This window comes from Podarcis gaigeae, assembly GCF_964106915.1.
Source record: "Podarcis gaigeae genome assembly, chromosome: 12".
Classification (NCBI taxonomy): domain Eukaryota; kingdom Metazoa; phylum Chordata; class Lepidosauria; order Squamata; family Lacertidae; genus Podarcis; species Podarcis gaigeae.
Genome location: NC_139688.1, coordinates 15353769 through 15374505, shown reverse-complemented (window position 1 = coordinate 15374505; position 20737 = coordinate 15353769). Strand labels below are relative to the sequence as shown.

Sequence of the window (20737 nt, the reverse complement as noted above, 5' to 3'; positions counted from 1 at the left end):
TGTCAATGACGCGAGCCATTTGGGTGCTCCAGAGGTCACCCACGGCTTTGACAGGAGCGCCAGTCAAATCAGCCGGGGAATTCAAGATCCGTCTTAGGAATCATTACACTTATGAAGCTGCTTACACTTACTTTCTTTATCAAGATGCTTGGTATCTCATTTTATTATTTATTTCCCTTCTGAATCATTTCCCCCCAGGCATCCAGAGGCTATTTACAACACAATAAAAGTTAAATATACTGTAATGAGTTTGATGCCAGACTCCCCTGTGTTATGAGTTTGTGGGTGCCAGACGTTTAATATCTGGACCCAGCAAATGTTAAGAGCTAGATAAACTAAATAAGTGAACCTCATGAGGTAATTGCCTGGGAGAGGAGCCATTTATAGAACAAAGGAGAGGTAATAAGCCATTAAGGCAAAGACTCTGGACCAGAAGGCAAATGGGTGGAGCCCCTCCAACTCAGAGTCAGAAGGCAAAGCCAGTGTTTGAAAATTTTTTAGGGTTGAGTGTGATGTAACCTAGAGGGTGGGGAAGGTTGCAGTCTGGTAAAGGCGGCAGCTGGAAAGAGCATCAGAGCAAAAGGGCTGGTGTCTGTTTGAATCCTAGGCTGCAGCCATGAGAGAAACAAGACCCTCTTGGGCTGTTAATGCTGTGAACCCCTCCATTATACTCAGCTCAGGTTGCATATGTGTGTGTGTGTGCGTGTGTAAGTAAACCATATATCCTATAGGCACCATAGTGTCCTCTGTGCCTCATTCCCAAAAGAAAACACAAACACTGGAACCCCTGGAAACTCACACCACTCGAAGATTGGGGTGGCACTCAACACTATAAACACACACACACTTACATGGTTTAAAACAGCAGCAGGAACACACACACACATATGTTCAACTGAGATGCAATATTGATTCCAGCTAGGATGAAGATCTTCTCCAGAAGGTTTGGTGACAGAGGGAAGTCTTTTAGCAGGTGCTGAAAAGACTTCAATAGAGAAGGTGCACGCTTGATAAACAACGGTAGGGAGTTCCAAAGATCAGGTGCTAACTGAGCATATAATACAGGCATCTCCTACAAAAATTGCAATCAGCTTCTTCCAGTCTTGATTTTTTATTTTTTTGCTGTTATCCTTTCCTTAGTCCGTAGAGCATGAGCCTCTTAATGTCAGGGTCGTGGTTCGAGCGCTACAATGGGCACAATATCCCTGCTATGCTGAGGGTTGGACTAAATGGCCCTCGGATGTCCCTTCCAACTCTTAAGAATTCCACGCTTCTATGAAATAACATCCACTCTCCCTTCCCCTCCCGCCTTTCCCCCTTTAGCCACACCCCTCACGCCTTTAGCCACGCCCACCCTTCTTTTTCGGCCCTCCCCCCCCCCGCCAGACCCGACAGCTGCACGCGACCGCTCTCCCGCAGGCGATTGGCTGGCGCTTTGCGTTCCCTGTTCGCGGGCAGTGGCGCGATCGGCCCACCTGATGACGACGCCGCCCGGGGCCGCCGCCATTGGTCAGGCGCCGAGCGGGGAGGGTTGCCAGGCGATGTGGCGCGCGGCGCAGCGGTTGGCGGCGTCGGCAGCAGCTGTTACTGCCGAGGCAGCCGGAGAAGAAGGCTCTGCAGCTCGCGCGCTCTCCGCTTCTGCTTCTTCCGCCTCCTCGTCTTCGAAGGGAAGCTTTTATCGTCGCAGCCGCTGGCAGGTGTTGCAGCCACCGCTGCCTCCTCAGTCTCGGCGGCCGCTTCCTTTGCTTTGCGTGAGGGCAGAGGCCGCGTGCCGGCCCGGGGACGGAACGCGGTAAGGACCAAAAAAGCCCCGGGGGCGGAAGGGAGTTCGAAGCGATGCCTCTGAGTCACCCCGCGGGGAAGCGGAGGGGAGGTGGCGGTGCAGCGTCCAAGAGTGGCGCCTGTTTCTCCGCAGGGCAGGGCCGTTGGCTTCCGGGCAGCCTGCCTTTCTCCGCCAGGTGTACTGCCTCTATCCCAGGAAGGCTCTGCACTTTGGAACTCCCTGCCTAGTGACACCGGGCAGCCTTCCCTGCGCCTGCTGAGAAACGTTTTTGTTTTAGCCGAGCCTACTCAGATACGTCTTTACTCCATTATTGTTGTTGTTCTGGAAAGTCTCAGGATCACTGTTGTCGCTTTTGCCTTTTTGTGCCAAACCGGTCTGGGGTTTACTCCACAACTAATTGGCGCATAAATTTCACTAGACAAATAGATAAATAAAAAGCTGCTGAAGGTTCTGTCCTGCCAACAGCTGTATTATCTACATCAGGCATGGCCAAGCTCGGCCCTCCAGCCGTTTTGGGACTACAATTCCCATGATCCCTGACCACTGGTCTTGTTAGCTAGGGATGATGGGATTTGTAGTCCCAAAACAGCTGGAGGGCTGAGTTTGGGGATGCCTGATCTACATCAGTGTTTTCCAAGCTTAGGTCTCCAGCTCCTTTTGGACTACAATTCCCATCATTCCTGACCACTGGTCTTGCTAGCTAGGGATGGTGGGAGTCATAGTCCAAAAAAAAACAGCAGGCCACCCTAGGTTGGGAACCACTGATCTGCATACAGTATCCACTTCCCTATTGAAAAGGTTTGGGTAGGGAATCCGAGTTCAGGTTTTTTCTCTGCATCCACAGCCCTGAGAAATCTTACTCAAGTTTTATTAATGTCCTCTTGTTCTTACTGCACTGTCCTTTAAAGAGCTGCAGATGGCACCTGCTGTTCTCTTCCTCCTTCCCCCGCTTTTTTCCCCCACAACATGCCCCTGAGGGTGGTTAGGTGACCAAGATAAAGATTGTGTAAGCTTCTGGTAGAGATGGGATGGATACCAACCTGAAACTCTGAAGAGCCACTGCTGGTTTCTGTAGACAGTACAGTGGTAACTTGGGTTAAGTACATAATTCGTTCTGGAGGTCCGTTCTTAACCTGAAGCACCACTTTAGCTAATGGGGCTTCCTGCTGCCGCAGTGCCGCCGGAGCATGTTTTCTGTTCTCATCCTGTAGCACTATTTCTGGGTTAACGGAGTCTGTAACCTGAAGCGTATATAACCTGAAGCGTATGTAACCTGAGGTACCACTGTACTAAGCTCAGTAATTTCCTGTATTTATCCTTTGTAGTTTCCCTTGGGATTTTGAAAGAGATGGAGCTTTTTGAGATGGAGCATGTAGCTCCCTCTCTTTTCCTAGTGTAGATTTCTAAAACATTTTTGTTAAACAGCAAAAGTAGCATACTTCCCACTATAGCAACAGTGCTTTGCTTCAAAATTAAACGTTCAGCAGCAAAGCTCTGCTGCTGGAATCGACAGCTTTATAAGTGCTCAGAACTTTTGCCACTGGGGCTGACAAGTGATATGGAGCTGAAGTGGGCTGGGGGATTTTTAAAAATTCTATAGCATTCCCAATATACAAAGGTCTTTCAAGGTATGCTCATAGTTGTACTTTTCCTCTCTTTGTTTAGGCGGTTGGGTAAGTCTGCCACATCTTTTCCTGGCAGGACTCTCATATTTTTAACACAGCATTTGCTACCTCTTTTACTGGCCCTTTACTTTTGTCAGCAGCGCAATACACAGTTTGAAAGTATGGCAGTGCAAGTAGATAAATAGGTACTGCTGTGGCAGGAAGGTAAATGGCATTTCTGTGTGTACTGGTTTCCGTCACAGTGCTCCATTGAGCCAGAAGCGGTTTAGTCACGCTGGCCACATACTCGGAAAGCTGTCTGTGGACAAACTGGCTCCCTTGGCCTGAAAGCGAGATGAGCGCCACAACCCCATAGTCTCCTTTGACTGAACTTAACTGTCCAGGGGTTCTTTACCTTTTTACTTTTATACATAGAAGTATAGCAGGTAAAGCCTTATCACTGTAGACAAATCAAAAAAGCTTCCATCTATTAAACAGGTACTAATAAAGGCATTGGCTCAGGGCTAGTTAAAAAGGAGGAAGTGGTCAACTTTAACAAATGCCAAGGATAGGTAAAGGTAAAGGTACCCCTGCCCGTACGGGCTAGTCTTGACAGACTCTGGGGTTGTGCGCCCATCTCACTTAAGAGGCCAGGGGCCAGCGCTGTCCGGAGACACTTCCGGGTCACGTGGCCAGCGTGACAAAGCTGCATCTGGCGAGCCAGAGCTGCACACGGAAACGCCGTTTACCTTCCCGCTGGTAAGCGGTCCCTATTTATCTACTTGCACCCGGAGGTGCTTTCGAACTGCTAGGTTGGCAGGCGCTGGGACCGAGCAGCGGGAGCGCACCCCGCCGCAGGGATTCGAACCGCCGACCTTTCAATCGGCAAGTCCTAGGCGCTGAGGCTTTAACCCACAGCGCCACCTGCGTCCCAATGCCAAGGATAGCTGGTGCCTAAAGACAAGGCTTTGTGTGTTTTCCTGGAAAGTCATGCTAGTGCAGGATACATAACTAGTGATAGTTATGTATTGTGTAAAAAATGGTGGACTCATATTCTCACTGAACTGAGAATATTGGCTGAGGATCAAAATTAACTTTGTCTAGCCATCAGAAATTATATGCACACTTGATGGTTGCGTTGGTTGTGAAGTTTAGGCAGGTTTCTAGCATTGGCAGCTATAATGGACACACTCATCTGCATGCCTGTGCTCTGCTGACTCTACGCAAACATTAGGAAATTTGTAAGTTCTAATACTGTTCATTAAATATTTGTGTAATTGTGGGTTGTTGTTTTTTTGTCATCAGTATTTTTATTAGGAGCATCAATACTGTAACCATGCCTGAAATAAATACAAATGAACTGGATGAGCAGCAGGTAGAGTTGCTGGCAGAGATGTGCATCCTTATTGATGAAAACGACAACAAAATTGGTTCAGATACCAAGAAAAACTGCCACCTAAATGAGAACATAGACAAAGGTATCTATCACTGTTCAGATCCCATTGTATGTAAACTGCCTGGGTACCAAGCTGCATCGAGCACTTCTACCTCGCCCCATTTTTTGCCTCTGGGTTTTTTGCAATCTACTTGCACAACAAGATGTAGCAGTTAAAACAAGAAAAGGAGCTGGAGGAAATGGAACAAGGAAGATAGAAGAATGTGGTTCAGCAGACTAGTCTTGTGCATCCATGTACAAGATAACTTTGAATTAAGAGTTCTTTAAGTGATAAAGAAAATCCTTTTCATGCTGTGAAGTCAAATAGCAATTTAGGCTTGTTAATATGTTTTGAGTCACCAATTACTTTGACATACAGCCCACAGAGCAACTTCCTGCCCCACCATTTAGCCTTACCTTATATAGTTCTGCCCGGCACACAAATTTAGACTGCGGGTAGCTTCTTCAAATGTTTATGCCAAAAAGCAATAAAAGATGAATGAGTGTTCTGCAATTTTCAGGCTTCAGTTAAAGAGGTAATGGGCATATTCCATAAGCCAAGGTACACATTTATTTCTGTGGTTGAAACATCACTTTTGGTGCATACGGATATAGGCAATTTCCCTACTGCACACAAGAACAGAAGCAGCATGAGTTAAAAACCCTTTTCTTGTGCTGACTTATGCTGCTCCAAGAGAACATCTGACACTAACCTGTTATCTGACAGAATAAAGACTTTAGTCTTCTATGATGTCTTTGATTACAGATCTGTAAGGAACTGCTCAAAATAAATAGCTCTGTTCCTCCGACAGTGCAAAAACACCTAAGCACTTGACTTTTGCAAAAGTAATATATTGTAGTATATTGTAAGATATGGCATACAATAATATATTAGGTTTACTCCTACAAAGTTCTCCAAAGGGTACCCAAGCAATAATTTATTCAAATACATATATATCCAACCCTCCTTTCCAAGGCAGTTACCAGCCTAAATGAGAAACCACAATGCATACAGTGGAAAGTTTTGTTTAGAAATAGGGTGCTCGTTTCTTTGTTTAAACTTTGGTTTTAAACTGTAAGATCAAGTATTACGATGAACACGAGTGAAATTTACTCCCCACCCCCTTGCAGTACTTTCTTTTTAAAAGCATATTGCCTATCTTTTTGTGCTAGGACTGCTGCATCGTGCTTTCAGTGTCTTCTTGTTCAATACGGAGAATAAACTGCTATTGCAACAAAGATCAGATGCCAAAATCACTTTCCCAGGTTTGTTACTAAGCAACAAATTCTTGTTTTCATTGCATAGCTTCTATAAATTACCACTTTGTGTCCTCATATATTTCTGGAATGCTTGAAAAATAGAATTATCTGTTAAATTTCAAACAAATTTACTTACTTTCATTTTCAAGTGAGCAGATACTTGGGTAGCAGCAATGTTTTCTCTCTCTGAAAGAATGGTGGGGTGGGTGTGTTCATGACCTGTATTTGTTCGGTTAACAGCAGAAGCGTGAGAAACATGCAAAGATTTTCTGATAGGTCAAATGCCCCAAAGACTATTTGGTGTGGTGCCAAGCATTGATAGGTTTATTTTGCTTTGAATATGGCAGTATGTGCTATTGTGTTGTTTTTTGGAACTTTGTTTCAAACTTTGGATACTTGGTACTGTCAACAAAATGAGATTGGCTACTTCAAGGATTCTAGTATCTGAAAGTCTGCAAAGTATTCTTAAAACTGAATCCACAAATCTTTTATGGTAGATTGCTTCACCAACACTTGTTGCAGTCATCCCCTGAACACCGTGCTTGAAGTAGAAGAAAAGAATGCAATTGGCGTTCGAAGAGCAGCTCAGAGGCGCCTGAAAGAAGAGCTAGGAATTCCAATGGAACAGGTAAATAATGCTCTTATTTCAGAGTAATGACTTCCCTAGGGGAAAATAGTTGAACAGCATCTAGTTATACTTGTAGTTCTAAATACTAATCAGAGCTGCAGTATTTATTTGGAACCTGTCGGCCCTATTCCCAGAAGCTTAAGAGAAGGGAGCAATTATCACAGTGTGTTTGTTGCTACTTCAGCGTGTCTGTGCTTTTTCACTAGTCAGAATGACCAGGTTTGGTGAATGCCCTGGATTGAGTTTCAGAATAATCACAATTGATCAAGACATGCTTCTTTACAGATTTTAGTTGATAGACTGATTGTAACAATCTGTCCAGCAAGCACACCAGAAAGGCTTTTTGTATAATTTAAACATATAAGGAGCAAGGAAGGAACTATTTTAATAGTATAGTTTTTCCCAGGGCTGGAAAGTGATTTCAAATGCCTTGGCTCCAGCATAAAATGTTTCTATGTCTGGGCAACCAAACACCTAAGACTTTTTCCAGCATTAGATTTTTCACAACATTGCAACATTTTCTTCCGTGTTGAGAATTGTTGAAGCAAAACAAATGGCTCTGGCCATACCCATATGACTAGAGCTCTGAGGTACTCCTCTCTGCAGTTTATATTGGGAAGAATCTTTTCTTATCTGATATATCCACTCAAATGTACATTATTCAATTAAATGCTCACTTGAGCCTTGAGTCTCTCACCATCCCAGTCAGACATGCACTCTATCCACACCATTATACACTATTCCACAGAGTCCTTAGGAGCAGATTAGATGGGGAAGGAAAGTCCAAGTGTCATTCTTTTGATTTGAGCAACTGACTATACAAATTTTATATTAAAAATCAACCATTTAAACGCAAACTACCACAGCTCTTTCTCCAGCCCACCCCTTTTAGGCTTGTATTGAGGTGTTCTCAAAAAAATTATCTGTCACTACATGTTTTTGGTTGTAGGTAACACCAGAAGAAATCTTGTACTTAACCCGAATTCACTACAAAGCTCAGTCCAATGGGATCTGGGGAGAACATGAAATAGATTACATCTTGTTTGTGCAGAAGAATGTGACGCTGAATGCAGATCCCAATGAAATTAAAAGCTACTGTTATGTGACACAAGAAGAAATGAAAGAACTCCTGGACAAAGCATCCCGAAATGAAATTAAGATTACTCCATGGTTCAAACTGATTGCAGAGACTTTTCTCTTTAAATGGTGGGATAACTTGAATAATCTGAATAGGTTTGTGGATCATGAAAAGATTCACAGAATGTAACAGCTTGTAGAATATGCTGCTCTAAAAATGATATAGTACCATTTAGTACTGATAAATGGCAATATCTGAAGCACTAATTAGAAGTTGACTGCAACACAGGGAACGAATTAGGAATAAGAAGATATCCTGTGAAGGGAATTTGATTTTATCTCTGGCTGATTGTTAAAGCTTGAGTCTTTTCTGCCTTTCATTTCTTGGAGTAATTATTTGGATTATTAACAAGCTTTCAATGGGAATGTATTTGTTGATATAATCACTAGAATCTGAGATTTAATACTGACAAGGCTACCAGTTAAGATTGAAAGTTAAATCTTAGCCAGAATACCTCTCTATTTTTCAGGGTAGGCTGTTTGCTGTACAATAAGGAAGGAGTTAGTTATTTAGTCAGAAATCCCATTAGATACAGACAAACCCAATGGAGTTCGCAGACTAGTTTTGTTCTTGGCTTAATGCAGGGGAGGGGGGCGCTAACATGTGACTCTCCATCAGCCCTAACTAGCATAGCTGTTGAGATTTCTGGTCCTAAAGGCTGCATCTTGAATGTCATACTAAAGTTTGTGTTAGGGGATAAGAGAAACATTACTTAAATTCTGCCAATTCAAGAGCTGGCCCATTTCATCCACTCGTTTTCAGTTTTCTGGTGTGCTAGCAGTATGGAGTATGTGGGGTAATAACTAAGTGTGGTGTTAACTGCTCTAATAGTACTTGTTCACTTGTAAACTGTGCATGATGAAAACTATTATGGGGCGGAACTAGGTGGTATTCAAAATGTCAAGTGAGAATTTGTACTTCAGTCGTCTCCAAATGTGCCTTCCTTTTTTTAATTATTTGCTGTAAAAAGGAAAGGAAGTCTTGACTATTGGGCCTGCCTAGTAACTCTTCACTTTACCTTGACTTAAGGGTGTTCCATTTTCAGATATAACTAGATAGTAAAATCTGTGCATATTCAGACATTCTGCTGTGTTCCAGAAAGCCGCTGATGTATTTTTAATCATTAAAATGACTGAATCCTAACAAGTGAACTTAATACTTCTTCATGAAAAATATTAATGTGTTCCATTTTAATTGTCCATAACCTGTTAAATTTAGGCTAGTTAATAGAAAACCAATTTTTGAGGAATACAATATGACAAATGTTAATAATTACTGGACAGGCCAACTGAGCTAAATTTCTGATCTTCCCACATCTTGGAAGTTGTTTAGAAGCTCAACTGAAGTGTAAAATGCAGATCAAGGATGGTGTCACCAGAGCCAAGAGGACACCAGCGCAGTTAACAACCAGAGTCAAAGAAGCTGTTATTCCTTCCAAACGATGGAGGTCTTGCCCAAATGAGGAAAACAAAAAGGAACACAAACTTTGGCAAATGAGACAATAAGCGTTCTTTAAAAAATGGAGCAGGAACACTGCTAAAAACATGAACAACAAAACATTTAAATACTTTAGTAGCAGATGACTGGCTAAGAAGACAGTTGGTATCTTGGATGACAAGGGAGCAAAAGGAGTGCTAGAGGTGGCTCAGAATCTGAATGAATTCTCTGCTTTTGTTTTCACAGCAGAGGATAGGGGACAGATCCTGTACCTGAACTAACTTTTGCTATCTGCGGTAAATGAAAAAGAGTTCTAGGCTTAATAGACCAAATAAAAACTAACAAATTGCCAGATTGAGATAGCATCCACCTAAGGGTTTCCAAAAAATCAAATGTGATTTTCTAACAAAAATATGTAACTTTTGCCTCGGATCATCCTCCATTGCTGGGAACTGGAAATATAACACTAATTTTTAAAAACGGATCCAGGAGGAATCCTGAATTGGTCCATCTAGCTCAGTATTGCCGACACAGCCTAAGAGGGCTTCTATATATTTCAAACCTCCATATAAAGTTATGTGCTCAGCTTAGACCACTCTGCGTGTATCTTGATATTATTATAAAGTGCAACACTTTGTTACCACTAAATTTGTTAATATAGTTTTATGATAAGAGCTGCTGCTTCCCATATCTAATGAGATGTAGTTAAAATAGACCTTTGGGAAATGATACTTACTACCAGACCTCCAGGTATTCAGTACAGAGGAAAAGTACCCCAGCAGATTGAGATATGCATCATTTGGTATGTACTTCTGCTGAAGTAACTGAATGAATGTTTGGGTTATTTATTTTATACTTCATTACGACAGAACTAACAATAAAACCACAACTTTACTGGAACAAATTCTCCACAAACTATTTCTTATATATATATGTTGCCTTTAATTTGCATTGTTATTTTCATATTGTCCTTGCAGAGCCAATTATCTTCTTTGGTTTGTACCAGATTTCCTCTTGCCAGAAAACAGATGTTTGGGCTTAAGGTCAAAGACGTGCCTATCTGCTTCCCCTTTCCTGCCCAACCGGTTCATTTTCGTTTGAGCTTTCTTCATCATAGTTTTAGTCTTCTTCACCATCTATACAAATAAAAAATAAAAATAAATGAAGCATTCTTTCTCCACTTGAGGCTCATTCTCCACACCAATAATATGACCCAAATACTGCATTACAGTCCCTTTGGGAAGTAGTGGTTAAGAGTATAAGACTAGGATCTGAGACACAGCCATAAATGTGCCTTCTATAGAAGCAATTTAAAAATACAAAGGGATTTGGTCTCTCAAACACTAGAAGTATCCTTGCATAAGCTACATATAAAAAGGCAAAGCTAAACAACCAGATGAGTCCTCAAGTCATTTGGCTATTCCACATCAGTATGTAAATTCAGCCATCTTGCCTGGCTGCCTGGTACCTACTTTTCCTAGGCCTTTCTCCCTGCCCTACCTGTCCAGTATTAACAGCACAATCCTACACAGAAGTATTATGTTCAGTGGAACTTAATCCCAGCTATGTTTGTGCATGGCGAGTCTTGGACACCTCAGCCAAATAAGTGACAAGCTGGCCTATTGCCATCACATCCCCTTAGTGCAGGCGTAGCTTACCTGTAGTCCCTCTAGATTTTGTTAGGCTCAAACTCCCATCAGCCCCAGGCAATATGGCCAAACAGGGATGGTGAGAGTTGTAGTCCAGCAACATCTGGAGGGCCACAGGTTAACCATCCACCCTTAGTACATGACGGTAGAGATGATGAACTGAACACAGGCTGATTCTGCTTCAAATGGCTTGAACTAAAAGGAACCAATTGATCCTAACTATTGATCCTAGTACTAAATATACAGGAAGAGGTTTTTTTAAAGTAATGTAATTTTCTCTTTGTCAGAGCTGCCCTAGGTCCCAGCTCACAAAGGACCAACGCCAGTTCTTATTATATACAAAAGTCTTTATTGAAGTTCAGTTTCAATTCCAAAGCCGCGGCGCGCAGCTCTATGTCTTGATCTCTAGACCGCTGAAGCTCCGTCTGAATCTCCTCCCCCCTAGACACCAGTTTAAGACTCTAGCCCTGCTCCACCTCTTCCTCTGCTCTTTCCTCCTCTGGGTCCGCCTGTCAGCTGGGGTCTTGTCCTTTCTGGACTCTTCTGACGCTGACCCCCCTGAGTCTTCCCCCTGCCTCCGGCGGGCTTTAGGACCTGGTTCCCAATCCGGGTTTTCTGCTGTGCCGCGCGCCTGTACATTTGAACTTGGCGCCCGCGCCCAGCCGGCAACCTTCCTCCTGACCGTTACACTGCTCCTGTCACTGCTTCCCCCTTCGGGGGGGCTAGCTGGGCCTGACCTCCCCTCCGTTCCCTCACTCTCCAACAGAGGCGTGGTCAGCGCTGACTCATCTTCTCTCCCCGCCGGAGGAGACGCTGGCCCTGATGCATGGGATTCTTCCCCCCCACTACGCTCTGGTGGGGGAGCTGGCCCTGATCTCTCGCTGCTGCTTTGGGAGTCCCCGCTGGCCCCTTGCTTCTGGTGCGTCCCCCCTGGGACCCCCCTTGCCCTGGCCATCGGCGCCCCCTTCTGGGAATCTTCTGATTCGCTGGAGAAGCTCATGGAATCTCTCGGGCCACTGTCATACTCCCCTACGCTGCCCTCCGATTCTTCCCCTTCGCTCTCCATTTCCTCTCTCCCCTGTGCCTCTGCTCCTGAGCCCCTGACACTCTTGATGACACCAAAACGTATTACAAGTCAATTTAAAATGCTTTAAAACCTCTGCTTAATTACAGTAGCTCAACGTGCAGATTTATAAATGCCTATTTGCAATACTATATTCTAAGACAGACCTTTACGTCTCGAAGGCCAGATACATCGCGAGGTGTGCGGGAGGAACTGCGACTTCGTGCCACAGATGTAGGTGTTACAGATTCTTCTCGTTTACGTTTACGGGTAACACTCCGGGATCTTCTTGCCTGGGCTACATAATGTGCCTGAAAATTCACAAACCAAGAAAAGCCCAATCAGAACCCCTCATCTTCTAAATTAGTTATCAGGTGCTGCACACTGTTCCTCAGCATAAATACCACTTAATTCAGCTAACAGCTTATGAGTACAAACTTTATTAAATAATAGGATTTTTCGACTCTGAATTCCAGTCTTAATCCAATATTAATCAATTTCCTTAACACAGCTTTATTCCTGGAGCCAGCTTAGCCCAGCGGTTCCATCAACCAACACACTGCTTGAGTCCCACAATCGGCTCCCGCAGTGTGAGACCTGCAGGCGCCACCTGGCTTTACAACAAACAAAAAAAGCCACAGCTTTATTTCCTGTGGCAGAAAAATGAAGTATAAGAAATAATGAAAGAAATGCCTACAGCAATCAATGCAGAAAAAAGTCTGTCGTACCTCATTTTTACCAGTCATATCAAGCCCGAGATCAGTCATCTCCTTCTCTAATGTCTTCCGTTCAACCTAAAGACACAAGTCATCAATTATTTTCCCTGTTATCAATACACTTTTATATTGACGTGGCAGAAAGGAGCCTAAGAAGCAATCCAGTACACTGTTCAAAAACTACAAGAGAAATCCTACAGTGTACGTTCCAAATAGATTTCAGTGACAATTTGGAGACAAACAGATAAAAGCAGGAATGTCAATGGTCTGTCGTTCTCCCCCCCCCCGCCCCCGGCCCCCTTTTCAAATTAGTTTAGGTGTAATTTAACATGTACCAAAGTAAAATTGGTTTTATATGGGTGTTTTAACTTGGAACTGTTTAAATTGTATTGCTTATGGATAAATTTTGATTATTGTTTTAGATATGGGCCAATGGCCGTAATAAATCAAACTAGAACTAATTTAACATGTACCAGAACACACATTCCATGCATACAGGATGCTCAACAAGACAATACAGAGTATGGGTAGCAAATGAGCCTACACTTCTGGAAGGAGGCAATAATAATAATAATAATAATAATAATAATAATAATAATAATAATAATAATAAACTTTTGTGCTTAAAGCAGACATGAGGAACCTTACCCCAACCCCAACGGGCCAGATCTCAATCAGCCCCACGCCTTGTAGGAAGAATTTGGATGAAGGAATGCAACTTGTTCTGGCAAAGGAACAACTGGGAGTTCACTTAAGCTCCTGTTTGTTACTTTGAAACATGCCAGTGCAGGCGGGTCTGTGGCCTATAGTAAAATTTGTTTGTTGAACTGCTAGAAGCTTATAATGTTGGGTGGGTGTGGGTGCGTGAAATAAAAAATCATGTCTGAAATAGGGAAGGGCCATACATGCTTTGTATGAAAAAAGGTCCCGGGCTCAACCCAGACATCTCCAGGTAGCCTGGGGAAAACTCTTGTATGAAACCCTGGAGAACCTCTGCCACTCACTGTTGACAGTGCTGAGTTGGGTGGACCAAAGCTCAGACTCAACAGAAGTCACCTTCCAATGTCCCAGTTCATTCCACAACTTTGTTCTGCTGACTGCGTAGAGCAGGCCTCAGGCGTGATCCTTGTGTTTCTGACAAGTCCTAAACTAGAACACACCTTAATGGAGATTCTCATTCTTCTTCTTCTATCGCTTACGGGCCTGTTACTATTTCATCTGCCTAAGCCATTATTTTTAATCTGCAGTCTAACAGGCATTTCTAGCCATGACAACTTCGATTTTTGTTTTGTAACGAAAGTGAGTGGGTGGGAGGGAACACACGTAAATCCCTTAATCCCTTAACTGCAGTCAGGCCCCAACACATTCTTAACAAAATGTTTGAAACCTGCCTTTCTCGCCGTTCTCGGCATCCTGGGTCCCTGTGTATCTTTCTCTTTGGATGCCAACATCTTGAGTTTCTTTTTCTCTCGAATCTGTTGTGCAAGCTGTCTGATGCCCATCATTTCCTCATCTTCGCTTTCTGAGTCGCTGTCATACTCTCCAGCTGCTTGCCTCAGCTCCTCCTCTTCCTCCAGTTGCTCCAGTTTCTTTAAAGATGTCACACACAATGCATTAGAAACTTTTACAATATGCATGCTTCAAATATTCATCAACAGAGCCTTTCAGATAGTTAATGCTCAAACTCCTAACTGCCATATCAGAAGTTCTCAATTTCTGAACCAAGATTAAAGGCAGAAGCAGAGTGATGGTTTTGCGGAGTCAATCAATTCATTCTTCTTAGTTGTGATTCTTCTTAATAAGAGGCTAGACAAGAAATGCATAGCTTGACAGAATGTTCTGTATATTCATGTCATGACAAGAATGCACACATTTTCTGTACACAGAATTGTGATGTTAATGGAGATAAGTCCTACCTTCATGATATCTGGGTCAATATAATCTGCTATGTTGTGTCCTTCCCAGATCTCTGGCACCTTATCATATTTTTCAGATGGATTCATTAGATCCCAGTATTCTAAAAGGGGGGGGAGGGGAACAACACACAGAATTATTAATTTGTGCAGCACAGAAGCTGCTATTTCATCGTTACAGCAGGAAGTTACAGCGGGTGGTCCAGAGCTGATAAACCTGTCTGTCAACCAGAACAATCTTCCTTTAACCTTAGGCTTCGTCAAAAAAACCCCTTGTATTTTGAATTATTACCTGTCCAAAAAGCTGACTGTCTAGAAAGGTCACTCACTTTCTGACACCTGCTACCCTCCCTCCACCCAAAGCAGCTTTGCTAGCGGCAACACAGGAGAGGGTAATTCAGGAAAGGGATGCATGACATTAGGCCAAAGGCTTCAGGTTGTTCACTACTTATGCAAATCGACAAAGCCGTCCATCAACTTTAACATATAGTCCCTGATGGAAAATTAGGTGAACATCAGTATTATCCAGTAGACTAAGAGCATAATGTAATAATTATGTTAATAATAATAATAATAATTATTATTATTATTATTATTATTATTATTATTATGTATTATTTATACCTCACCCATCTGGCTTGGTTTCCCCAGCCACTCTGGGTGGCTCCCAACAGAATATTAATAATAAAAAGCAGTAACATCAAACAATAAAAACTTCCCTAAACAGGGCTGCTAACCACACACAACAGCTGAAGTTAACCTTGCAGTTTTCTACCTGAACTCTCTACAAAATGGGAACACTACATCAGTGACACCTCTAGTGAACATTAAGATTACTGTTACCACTTACTCTTAAGATCCAAAACATACTCGTCTCCCATTTCCATTTCAATGTCTTTCTCCTACGAACAAGCACACAGAATTAAAATGGGCCCTTTTTAAAAGTTTCACACAAATTTTGCTCTTCTTCTCCTGGGAAAATCTTTCAAAAGATGCTTACCAGTTTCTTTTTAGGCGCATCAACTTCCATGCGTTTTTTGCGGAGCAGGGCACCTTCAGGGATAAAAGGTGGCCTTTCCTAAGATTAAAGGATAAAACCAAGATGAGCTCGAGGAAGCAGTTTAAAAACAAAAACAAAAAACATGCAAATCATAATTGCATTTATTAGCATGCGAAAGCAAAAAAAAGACCAAGACTGTTTAGATTAGATGCATGTGTATTATATATATGTACATTGCTGAAACCCGGGGGGTGGGGGGAATGACAGAGGTACAATGGGCACAGACACCAACCTTGTTGTCCCTTTTGGATGGGATAGCTAAGTGGAGCCTGTTCAGTACATCGTGTACTTTGTTTCCTTTCATTTTGGTATCAACACGATGGGCCAGCAACCTGTCACAGGCCTGAGAACATGCAAAATAGGAATTAAAGAAAAGCATGTTGATGAAAGCAGACGAATAACACGCAGACATAATGGTTCCCAATTTCTTAACATCAGTTTCACTGAGCAGGAGTACCCCACGGGCTCCCAAATTCCCTCCTTACTGTCAATGAAAAAACAGCAGGGGAAAGGAAACTGGGAGCACCCACAGGTTCACAGGCTTTCCATCTCATGACCACAGTGAAAAGGAAGCACTCCATCTGCACCAGACTGGGTGTGTGTGAAATCACCAAGCAAGATGGCTGCCCTAATTCTTTAACTACTCATGAGCTATCAAACCTCCAATCTGAAATCCTAAAAAAAATTGACTCTGCAGGGCAAAATCATTATAAATTTCCGGAATTTCTCTTTTACAATTTCCTGGTTTAATCCCATCTTCCCTAATATTAAGCTTAATGTCTCTGATCTAGAATTCACCTACAGAGCAAGCCAGTGCTTGCATCAACAGGCCCATTATCGCCAGACTTTTCTGCCTTTCCACTAAGGAGGCCATTTTAAAAGAACTTGTTAGTCTGGAACGGGAGGGCCAAAAGGTCCCCCCAGCACATATAAAACACTCCTTTCTTTTCAGATGACCCTCTCTAGTTTGCAAATTGTTTGGCAATCAACCACCTACGTTCCCTATTAGAGGGAATGGAACAATGAAGAAAGTCTATCATTAATGTTCCTCCTCTTTACAGTTGCCCAAAAAGGCTTCCAGTTCAGCTGCCAGCAGCTAACAGAATAATAGGTTAGTCAAAACAACCATGAGCAAAAGGCAAAAGAGCTGGTGGTCCTATGCCATAAACATTTGCTGAAATAGGTAGGTTTTATGGTTGCACAAGTTGCTTTTGATTGCCTTGGATAAGCGAATGCAACTAACAAATATAATAAATTATATTAATAATAATAATAATCACCTTTGGATTTGGCTTCACATTTCTCCTGCAGTGTCGTAGTGCAAGGTATTAAAGGTAAAGGGACCCCTGACCATTAGGTCCAGTCGCAGATGACTCTGGGGTTGCAGCACTCATCTCGTTTTAGTGGCCGAAGGAGTCAGCGTACAGCTTCCGGGTCATGTGGCCAGCATGACTAAGCCGCTTCTGGCAAACCAGAGCAGTGTCCTAGTGCAAGGTATTACTATTACTGTATTATTATTGTAGCCTTTCCCTAAGCAGCACAACTCTTTTAAATGTGGAGGAGGTCACTGTTGGGCCAGCCCAATCAGTGTCTGGAACACAGCTTATACAAAAACAAACATAAATACGACTCACTTCTGTTTTAACTTGAATCACTCCTTCTTCGGTTAGGGTGCTCGTCTCAATGACAGGAAGCCCATCTGCTTCTAAATCAGCAAACATTTTCTAAAACATGATGGACACACATGAATTCAGTAGTGAAACTAAATGCTTAAACCCAACAAAAATATTGCTGCCTTCTATTGCTAAGGTATCAAAATAAACACAATATCTTCATGAACTGGAAGATACAACAGTTACAGTTCCATCTGTTTCCCTCCTCAAAAAATTCTGGGCATGTAATTTGTTAAGGGTTGCTGGGATTTGTTAACTTTGTGAACTACAGTGCCCAGAATTCTTTGAGGGGGAAAATGTGCTATGGATGTGCTTTAAATGTATTGTGCCTGAAAAGTACAGTGTGTATACAACCTAAACTGTTGCAATTCAACTCATTATTTGGGTATGGCTGACTCCGATCAGTTAAATCCGAAACCACCATTGACTAAAACTAGAAACCGAAAAATGGATAGTGTTTTTCTTTTTTACATGTGGATGAAATTTGCAGGCAAAGGAACCACTGCAGGTGGATTACACCTGCCAGTTTCAGGCTAAAATGCCTGCTAAAATTCAGGAAACTGGTCCAGGGGCTATCATGCTAGGTGATATCACCTTTGGTATAAAAAAACTGGAACAGTCACCCAAGAAAGCAAGTTATGGTTTTGAGCTGTCTGTTAGGAAAAAAGATGACTGGGGGAAAAGCAGGCTACTTGTGCAGTGTAACTCTGCTGCTTACTCCCTGCTCTCACAGCCAAAATTCAGACAAGAATGAAGACCCTCACAAAGAACAACACTTTGAAATAAACGAACTGCCTCCCCAAAATCACTCTGATTGGGGTGCGGGGGGGAATAATTCACAGTGAATGGAAGCTAAACCTCTTCGTCAAAATGAAAAGATCTTACCAGAACACCACCTTGTCCCCTCTCAGGTTCTGGCCGTTTCCCCAGACCACTTGGTTTTGTTTCTCAAAAAATGGTGACGGTAAAATTGTGGGTTTAACTTTTTAGAAAAACAGAGGCAATAGAGCTACTCAGAAAATTGAGTTTGATGCTGGTCCACTTCGACTTGCCTTGTTAATAGCATGACCTGACTCTGCAAAGTAGGAGTCTTCTCCATATCATCCTGATCTACCCCATTACTCAAGGTGCACTCGGAGCCAGTGCACAACCTTAAGACAGACGGACAAACACAATGTCCTACCTGGTTTTCCTCAGAAAGCTCAGAAATCCTCTTCACATCACATTTGTTTGCTACAATTATTAGAGGCTGAAAGTTAAAAAGGGGGAAATAACAGATTGAACTAAGCATCCGGTCTAGATTTTATAACCAAGAAAGCAGCAGCTCGGCATCAGATATTAAATCCCAGCCCACCTTGTTGACAAACAGTGGCTTGATATTGCTGAAGAGTTCGAGCTGCTCTTCCAGGCTGTGCCCACACTGCTCTGATATATCCATGATGTACAGGACAGCTGAACGAAGATGGGCAAGCGCTGTTATTGCCTGCATCTCAATGGTGTTTCTCTCTTCCAGGGGATGATCCAGAATACCGGGGGTATCCACCACCTAGAATGAAGACAGACAGAATTAAAGTCCTTGATCTCACATGCATTGACAAGCAAACCAGAAATTGGGCTAGGGAGGAAAAATAGCCCCAATTCTGGAACAGCTTTTCAAGCACCTCTGCAACTCAAATACTATTATCCTTTCCTCCTAAACTGCAAAACAGAAGGCAAGGATGCTGAAATGGTATCGCTCAGAATACCAAAGAAATTCTTGCTCCTACATGTAATATCAATGGCTGCAATCCCATACCCACATATCCTGTGAGTAAGTCCCATTGAACTCAGTAGATTTACTTCTAAGTAAACAAGCACAGCATCTGGCTACAGGACTCCTAGTTGAAGTCACTGTAGTCATTCACTTGGACAAACTGAAGCATGCCAACTGATCTTCCAAGGCAGATTTGGACAGGTTTGTTTTACGGTTTTGGTACAGGGTGTTATGTCTTTTGGTAAAGCTCCAGAACATGAGAGTTACATTAATCAATGGCTAGGCAGCTAAGTACAGAGTGTCAACACCCTTCCAAGGGCTAAAAGCCCAGGACACTCTTTTGTAATAGGTTTATATTGCCATAGAGGATTAAAACTATTTCGTCAGAACCCTCGAGTCTAGAAACCACAGTCGCCCACATTTCCAGACAGCCTGTCTTATGCAGTCATGTGGATAGATGAGCTAGAGTATCATCAGATGACTCAATAAGTGGTGAGCAGACACATAGGAGCATCACCCCAATCAGCTCATCTACAGGAGCACCAAATGAGCTGCGTTGGGGTCCGTGGCCGAGACAAGACTAGGCAAACATTATTAAAAAGGAGAAATTTCTTTGAAAACGGCATTGAGACAGAGGGTTACAGCTTGGAAGGAGTGGTCATTACTGTAAAAGAAGACTCCTAACCTAGCTTGCAGTTTGCTACAAAGGTGAAGATTGCAAGCAAGGCAACCTCCAGGGCAAACTAGTTCAATGCAGACATCATGAATCCTAATCAGCTAATTGGAAGTTCAGAAACTTTATAAGGAACTCTAGGAAACCAAAATACGATTCACAACAAACAACACGATGACCGGCATACTAGATAGCACTGCAATTCTTATTGTATAATATACATAATTTAGTACAACAAAAACAAAATGTGTATGCTTGTAAATTCTCTAATATATTTGAAATCAAATGAACACACGTCTGTCAATCTTTGAAAGTCTGTATAAGTATAAGAAGTCTATATTTGAAACAAAGTAATAGATGCTATCCTGTGGGCTAAGCAGTAAAACTTTTTAGGCGTTCAGGTACCGAAGTAGTAAGTGAATAACAATGCAGGACAGTGATTCCGGATAATCTAACTGTTTCGCTGGAATCTTCTTCAGCACAACCCATAGATTAGAAAAATGCACAAGGAGCAGTGGTCATAATGATATGTAACCACGATTCACAGCATTACCCTGAAGGAGAAAGATCCGTCCCAACTAATTGCTACAGCAAAGTCCTTACCTGCCAACGCAGATACTTGTAATCCATGTGGCCCACAAACAGAGATTTTGTGGTGAAGGCATACGGCTGCACCTCTACATCTGCTCTCGTCACCTGAAACACAAGAAGTCCCAAAGTTGTAGCATCTCTCCATTTATAAGACAATTCCATTTTTCAAACAAACAAGGGCCATACTCGGCTTCTTACAAGAGAAATGTCTGAGCCACTACAGTTCAAACGAGAGCACACTTATTTAGGTGTGGGGTAGGAAAGAGAAGATATTTTCTGTTCTGGAACTCAGAATATGTAAAACCAAGTATCTTCTGTTTAGCACTCGGAGTGTAACTTCCAAGCTCCAGGTCTCTCTACC

The 20737-nt window shown here is 42.6% G+C and overlaps 2 protein-coding genes across 2 annotated transcripts in view; one reads left to right on the top strand and one right to left on the bottom strand.

The window, feature by feature from the left end:
• Nucleotides 1–1376: 1376 nt before the first annotated feature.
• IDI1 (isopentenyl-diphosphate delta isomerase 1) lies at nucleotides 1377–10203 on the top strand. The gene is made up of 5 exons (XM_083705112.1): nucleotides 1377–1792; nucleotides 4693–4865; nucleotides 5996–6088; nucleotides 6580–6710; nucleotides 7660–10203. The coding sequence occupies exons 1-5, from the start codon at nucleotides 1479–1481 to the stop codon at nucleotides 7975–7977; spliced, it is 1029 nt and encodes a 342-aa protein (XP_083561238.1). The 5' UTR covers nucleotides 1377–1478; the 3' UTR covers nucleotides 7978–10203.
• The window catches only part of GTPBP4 (GTP binding protein 4), a 20520-nt gene continuing 9986 nt past the window's right edge, over nucleotides 10204–20737 (bottom strand). Inside the window, exons 6-17 of the mRNA XM_083704911.1 lie at nucleotides 20389–20481; nucleotides 18714–18905; nucleotides 18543–18608; nucleotides 17321–17410; nucleotides 15919–16029; nucleotides 15627–15704; nucleotides 15477–15528; nucleotides 14630–14730; nucleotides 14105–14302; nucleotides 12726–12791; nucleotides 12165–12308; nucleotides 10204–10421 (exon numbers count right to left, since the gene is read on the bottom strand). Of these exons, the coding sequence (XP_083561037.1) occupies nucleotides 10269–10421; nucleotides 12165–12308; nucleotides 12726–12791; nucleotides 14105–14302; nucleotides 14630–14730; nucleotides 15477–15528; nucleotides 15627–15704; nucleotides 15919–16029; nucleotides 17321–17410; nucleotides 18543–18608; nucleotides 18714–18905; nucleotides 20389–20481 (1344 nt within the window). The 3' untranslated portion in view covers nucleotides 10204–10268. The remainder of the gene's footprint in view (nucleotides 10422–12164; nucleotides 12309–12725; nucleotides 12792–14104; nucleotides 14303–14629; nucleotides 14731–15476; nucleotides 15529–15626; nucleotides 15705–15918; nucleotides 16030–17320; nucleotides 17411–18542; nucleotides 18609–18713; nucleotides 18906–20388; nucleotides 20482–20737) is intronic.